The 7500-nt window shown below is 45.7% G+C and overlaps 1 protein-coding gene across 2 annotated transcripts in view; it reads left to right on the top strand.

Moving 5' to 3' along the window:
- The window catches only part of paip1 (poly(A) binding protein interacting protein 1), a 12225-nt gene extending 6740 nt beyond the window's left edge, over nucleotides 1-5485 (top strand). For both annotated transcript variants that reach the window (XM_017451747.3, XM_017451746.3), the window contains exons 7-11: nucleotides 3020-3126; nucleotides 3283-3400; nucleotides 3769-3823; nucleotides 3917-4001; nucleotides 4771-5485. In XM_017451747.3, coding sequence (XP_017307236.1) covers nucleotides 3020-3126; nucleotides 3283-3400; nucleotides 3769-3823; nucleotides 3917-4001; nucleotides 4771-4855 — 450 coding nt within the window. In that variant the 3' untranslated portion in view covers nucleotides 4856-5485. The remainder of the gene's footprint in view (nucleotides 1-3019; nucleotides 3127-3282; nucleotides 3401-3768; nucleotides 3824-3916; nucleotides 4002-4770) is intronic.
- Nucleotides 5486-7500: the final 2015 nt, after the last annotated feature.

Below are 7500 nucleotides of genomic sequence, written 5' to 3'. Positions count from 1 at the left end.
CATCTACACTCACATCTATACCCACACTCACATCTACACCCACACCTATACCCCCATCTACACCCACACCTATACCCACATCTACACCTACACCTATACCCACATCTACACCCACACCCACATCTACACCTACACCCACATCTACACCCACATCTACACCTATATCCACACCTACACACACTATACCCACACTACACCCACATCTACGCCCACATCTACACCTATATCCACACCTACACACACTACACCCACACCTATACCCACACTACACCCACATCTACACCTACACCCACATCTACGCCCACATCTACACCTACACTTATACCCACGCCCACACCTACACACACTACACCCACACCTATACCCACACTACACCTACACCTATACCCACACCTACACACACTACACCCACACCTATACCCACACGTACACACACTATACCCACACCTACACACACTACACCCACACCTACACACACTACACCCACACCTATACCCACACCTACACACACTACACCCACACCTATACCCACACCTACACACACTACACCCACACCTATACCCACACCTACACACACTATACCCACACCTACACACACTACACCCACACCTATACCCACACCTACACACACACTACACCCACATCTACACCTACACTTAAACCTACACCCACATCTACACCCACACCCACATCTACACCCACACCCACATCTACACCCACATCTACACCTACACTATACCCACACCTACACACACTACACCCACACCTATACACACACACTACACCCACACCTATACCCACAACTACACACACTATACCCACACCTACACACACTACACCCACACCTATACCCACACCTACACACACTACACCCACATCTACACCTACACCAACACCCACATCTACACCCACATTTACACCTATACCCACAACTACACACACTATACCCACACCTACACACACTACACCCACATCTACATCCACACCCACATCTACACCTACACACACACTACACCCACACCTACACCCACATCTACACCCACACCTACACTCACACCCACACTTACACCTTCACCCACATCTACACCTACACACACACTACACCCACACCTACACCCACATCTACACCCACACCTACACTCACACCCACACTTACACCTTCACCCACATCTACACCTACACACACACTACACCCACACCTACACACACACTACACACACAACTACACCCACACCTACACACACACTACACACACATCTACACCCACACCTACACACACACTACACACACATCTACACCCACACCCACATCTACACCTATACCCACATCTACACCCACTCTACACCCACACCCACATCTACACCTACACTCACATCTACACCCACACCTACACATACACTACACCCACTCTACATCCATACCTCCACCCACATCTAAACCTACACCCACACTACACCCACATCTACACCTACACCTACATCCACACCCATACTTACACCTACACCCACATCTATACCCACATTTACACCTATACCCACACCCACATCTAGACCTACACCTATATCCACAGCCACATCTACACCCACACCTACACCCACATTTACACCTATACCCACACCCACATCTATACCCACACCCACATCTACACCTACACCCACTTCTGCTCCTACACTCAGATCTACATACATCTACACCCACACTTACACCTATACCCACATCTACACTTACACCTACACCCACATCTGTACCCACACCCACATCTACACTCACACCCATGCTCACACCCACACCTTCACTCACACTCATACCTACAGTCACGCCTACACTCACACCAACACTCACACCCACATCTACACCAAAACCCACACCAGCACCCACATCTACACTCACACCTACACTCACACCCACACCAGCGTTACTGCAGGTCACAATGACCACTCTCTCATACATGTCTCAGTTCTGCATTCAGGAGCTGAGTTCTACAGCCCAGGTTCTGCTGGGAGTTCTGTTTAATGCTGTAGACTACACTGTGTTTACTCCCCTCTACTTTCTGTAGTGTCAACATCTGAAACGGACTTCACTGGGGTTTTAGTCCTGAATCCACAAAGTACAGATTATACCATCCTCCTGAAGCGGAGGGAAAGTCAGTACAGATTACACATCCTCCTGAAGCGGAGGGAAAGTCAGTACAGATTACACATCCTCCTGAAGCGGAGGGAAAGTCAGTATAGTGTGCAGAATGATTTACAAATAAAAACCTGTTCACTTTGTTACTGAGAAATCCGAGATCCAGAGTCCACCTGCGTATAAAGAATCACGTAATATCTATATAAACACACCTGCATACACCTGTTCCTGTGAGACACTAGAGTGACCTAAATGTGCGTCAAGGTGAGAGAGCTAACTCCAAACAAGTCCGGGACAAAGTTCTGGGTTTGGTTCTACAGGTGATCCCAAACTCCGTTATCGATCAAATAACGAAGGCAGTGAGGCTTAAAGTCAGTGATGAGGTGAAGAGGGGGATTAGTCAGAGAAGCACCCAAGAGGCCATGGGTAACTCTGAACTCGATGCCGCCACCACCACCACCACCACCACCACCACCACCACGCTTCAGAGTGTGAACGCTGTTGGTTTTCAACCTCGAGCTTTGTGCCAAGCACCGAGCGTTTCATCAGATTCACTTTGATCTCATCAGACCTGTGAACTTTTCACCACATGTTTACTGAGTCTCCAACAAACTCCACACAGCATTGGACCTGATTAATCACACTTCCATCGAGTCCAGCTGTGTGGTGAGTCCAGCTGTGTGGTGAGTCCAGCTGTGTGGGGAGTCCAGCTGTGTGGGGAGTCCAGCTGTGTGGGGAGTCCAGCTGTGTGGGGAGTCCTCTCAACAGCGTCACCCGTATGGACTGTGGATCTCTCCAGCTTCTTTATAGTTAACTTTGGTCTTCTGTGACCCATTCACACCTGGCATTAATATGTGTGTGTGTGTGTGTGTGTGTGTGTGTGTGTGTGTAGCTCACAGGTTCAGTTCTGGAGGATGCGTGGAAGCAGAGAGGACAGTCCCACATGGACGAGCTGATCCAGAAAATTGAGGGCATCTTATTGGACGCTCAGTGCAGCCGGTGTGTGTGTGTGTGTGTGTGTGTGTGTGTGTATTCCGTGTGTGTACTCACTACATGAACACACTTGGACCCCTAATTATTGCGTTTGTAGTGCTTGATAGTATTTGTTTTATAGTGTGTGTGTGTGTGTGCGTGTGCGTGTGTGTGTGCGCGCAGTGATGTGAGACAGATGTTGTTGAAGCTGGTGGAGTTGAGATCCAGTAACTGGGGCAGAGTTCATGCAGCAGCGGCGTACGACGAGGCCACGCCCGACAACGACCCCAACTACTACATGGTGACCACACAACACACCCCATTCAAACACGCTGAACTTTATTCAAACACACACCTTGGACAAAAATATCACCGTTTACACCACATGCAGTCGATCAGCTGTGTGTGTGTGTGTGTGTGTGTGTGTGTGTGTGTGTGTACATCAGAGATACAAATACACAGTAAAGCTCAGCTTCTTCCTCAGAACAGTTTGTAGTGTCAGAAACTGGGCAGGGGGCGTGGCCTAAAGTCTGATTTATTAGTTCAGTGTGTTTGTGGTGATGGAGGTCTCTCTCTCTCTCTCTCTCTCTCTCTCTCTCTCTCTCTCTCTCTCTCTTTGTCTCCATTTCTCTCTCTCTGTCTCTCTCTCTCTGTCTCTCTCTCTCTCAGAATGAACCCACTTTCTACACCGCAGATGGCACTCCGTTCACAGCTGCCGACCCAGGTGTGTGTGTGTCTGTGTGTGTTTCTGTGTCTGTGCATGTATATGAGTGTGTGTGTGTGTAGTTTGTTCACACTCCAGTTGTGTGTGTTACAGAGTACTCTGAGAAATACCAGGAGATTTTAGAGCGAGAGGATTACTTCCCTGAGTTCTACGAGGAGAACGGAAATGAAAATGAAGCGTGAGTCTCTCTCTCTCTCTCTCTCTGTCTCTCTCTCTCTCTCTCTCTCTCTCTCTCTCTCTCTCTGTCTCTCTCTCTCTCTGTCTCTCTCTCTCTCTCTCTCAGCACTCATGGGGTTATTGTCCAGCAGGGGGCACCGTGGTCATGTAAATCTGCAGGGTTTCACTTCACTCGTCATTGGAGTGTTACTCCGTCATGGAGAACTCATGTAGTGCACTGGTTAGTGAATAGGGGGCGCTCACCACTGCCTGCTTCCTGCTGTAAGTGCACTACACGCGATACGTCACAATAGATACACACTCTATATAGTGCACTAACATAATGCACTGTGTCCAGTAGGATCCATTCCTGACTACATCCTTTAGAAATCCAGTATCTGACTTAAAGGAGCCTAAACGCTGTGTAGTGCACAATATGAGCAGTAAGGGGGGTCCATGTGTGGTTCAGCTTCATTCTCCCTATAGAAGTGCACTAAATGGGGTATACAGGACATTACTTTATATTCTAAACAGTACTACACTAACGGAGTCATTAGTTCGTACTCTTACACCCCGTGTAGTGCATGAATGATCCATTAGTGAACAGTGTGGGATTGATCTCTGTAGAGTCAGTGTATGCACTAATCACGTAGTGCGCACGTCCAATAAGAACCTGGCATTTGGGACGGACGTGTGCACTACCTAGGGTTGCTATGCTGTGCTCTATGTACACTAAAAACTATTGAAACTTAACTAGCAAGCTCTGTGTGCGTGTGTGTGTGTGTGTTCAGGCTCGACAGTGAGGACGAGATGGAGCCGGAGATCGAGGAGGCGTATGAGAAGTTCTGTCTGGAGACTGAGAGACAGAAACCATGAGAACTGTCCAGTGCTGAAGCGTCGGTTCTCTCCGTCTCCGTGAGAACCCTGGCCACGTTTTATCTTCCTTTAACTTTAGATCATTACGCATAAAGAGCACCGGGCTGGCTTTAGAGATTTACTTCTGGCTGGAGTTTGTGTCGGCTCGCGGACGAGCGGGTCCTGGTGTGACGTTGTGGTGTGTGTGTTTAGGTTTGTGGAAGAGACGCGAGCGGTTTGCAGTGAGGTTTTATTTCTTCAGTGACGGACGTCTAACTGCTTCCTGTTGGAGAATAGAGAGAGGAGGAAGGGAGGAGAGAGGGTGTGGGTTCTTGCAGGTCTGATGGCGGAAGAGTTAAAAAAGGAAGAAAACCCCTGATTTTCATTGTTTATTGTTTTCTTTGTCTGTTTTTGTCTGGTTCATTTGGAACCTTTTAAAGAGTTTTACAGATTTTGATGCGTGAGGGAACTTTAGATTCCTGAGTCCTGGAATACAATCTCAGTTAAAGGTGGATTCAGGTGTGTGACTTTCAGCACTACACACACACACACACACACACACACACACAGAGGAATGTTTATTTTATTAGAGTATTGTACATATTATTTACTGCATCATTGGCCTGCAATAAATCTTTATAACAGCTCTGATTAGTCGTGACTCCTTCATCCTCTCTCATAACTACTACATGCATCAGATTTTAAACAGCTGCCATTTTAAATGTTTACTATACAACATTCAATTCAATTCAATTCAATTGTATTTGTATAGCGCTTTTTACAATAGACATTGTCTCAAAGCAGCTTTACAGAAATATCAACATGGTATACAGATATTAAAGGTGTGAATTTATCCCAACTGAGCAAGACACTATGTGGCGACGGTGGCAAGGAAAAACTCCCTAAGATGTTTTAAGAGGAAGAAACCTTGAGAGGAACCGACTCAGAAGGGAACCCATCCTCATCTGGCTAACAACAGATAGTGTGAAAAAGTTCATTATGGATTTATATGAAGTCTGTATGGCGTTAAGAGCAGCCGTAGTCCCAGCAGTCTGGAATTAAAGAAGATTTGAGCTCCATCCAGAGGCAGAAAGGATCTGGATCTCTAGTATCTCCATAAATTCGTGTGGGGCTCGGCGAAAGGAGAGAGGGAGAAAAAAGATAATTATGATTGCGAAGTAGTAGAACAGAATCTAGTCAGGGAAGGCTTGAGTAAACAAATACGTTTTAAGCCTAGACTTAAACACTGAGACTGTGTCTGAGTCCCGAACACTAATAGGAAGACTGTTCCATAACTGTGGAGCTCTATAAGAGAAAGCTCTTCCCCCTGCTGTAGCCTTCACTATTCCAGGTACCGTCAGATAGCCTGCATCTTTTGATCTAAGTAGGCGTGGCGGATCATAGAAAACCAAAAGGTCGCTTAGATATTGTGGCGCGAGACCGTTTAGTGCTTTATAGGTTAATAAGAGTATTTTATAATTAATGCGAGATTTTACTGGGAGCCAATGCAGTATTGATAATATCGGTGTGATGTGGTCGTATCTTCTAGTTCTAGTTAGGACTCTAGCAGCTGCATTCTGGTCTAACTGGAGTTTGTTTATGCTCCTACTGGAACATCCAGACAGTAAGGCATTACAGTAATCTAATCTAGAGGAGACGAATGCATGAACTAGTATTTCCGCATCATGTAGTGACAATATGTTTCTTATCTTAGAAATATTTCTGAGATGAAAGAAGGCTATCCTAGTAATATTATCTACATGAGCATCAGATGATAGGCTGGAGTCAATAATCACTCCAAGGTCTTTAACTGCTGCACATGATGACACAGAAAGACCATCCAGAGTAACCATGTGATCAGAAAGGATACTTCTAGCTACACGTGGGCCTAATAAAAGTATTTCTGTTTTATCAGAATTAAGCAGAAGGAAGTTAATTAACATCCAATGTCTAATGTCCTTTACACAATCCTCAACTTTACTAAGCTGCTGTCTGTCCTCTGGCTTCGCTGAAACATACAGCTGTGTATCATCAGCATAACAGTGGAAGCTAATTCCATGTTTACGAATAATTTGACCTAGGGGTTGCATATATAAAGTAAAGAGCAGAGGGCCTAAAACAGAACCCTGTGGAACTCCAAAAGTAACCTCAGTACGCATGGAGAATTCACCATTTACATCTACGAACTGATAACGATCGGTCAGATAAGACCTGAGCCAGGAGAGGACTGTTCCCTTAATACCAACAACATTTTCTAATCTATCAAGTAGAATAGTGTGATCTATAGTATCAAAAGCTGCACTAAGGTCGAGTAACACAAGCAGCGAGACACAACCCTGATCAGAGGTCAGTAGAAGGTCATTTACTACTTTAACTAACGCTGTCTCTGTGCTATGATGAGGTCTAAATCCTGACTGACACATTTCATGAATGTTATTCCTATCTAAGTACGAGCAGAACTGCTTTGCTACAACCTTTTCTAAAATCTTAGAGATGAAGGGGAGATTTGATATTGGTCTATAGCTGGACAATTGAGACGGGTCAAGATCAGGTTTTTTAATCAAGGGTTTAATAACTGCTAATTTAAGTGATTTAGGTACATAGCCAGTGCTTAGGGAAGAATTGATTATATTTAGAAGTGGTTCAATTACTCCTGGACCAATCTG

The sequence above is a fragment of the Ictalurus punctatus genome, chromosome 22, assembly GCF_001660625.3.
Source record: "Ictalurus punctatus breed USDA103 chromosome 22, Coco_2.0, whole genome shotgun sequence".
In the NCBI taxonomy this organism is placed as follows: Eukaryota; Metazoa; Chordata; class Actinopteri; order Siluriformes; family Ictaluridae; genus Ictalurus; species Ictalurus punctatus.
This window is presented reverse-complemented; position numbering and strand designations above follow the sequence as displayed.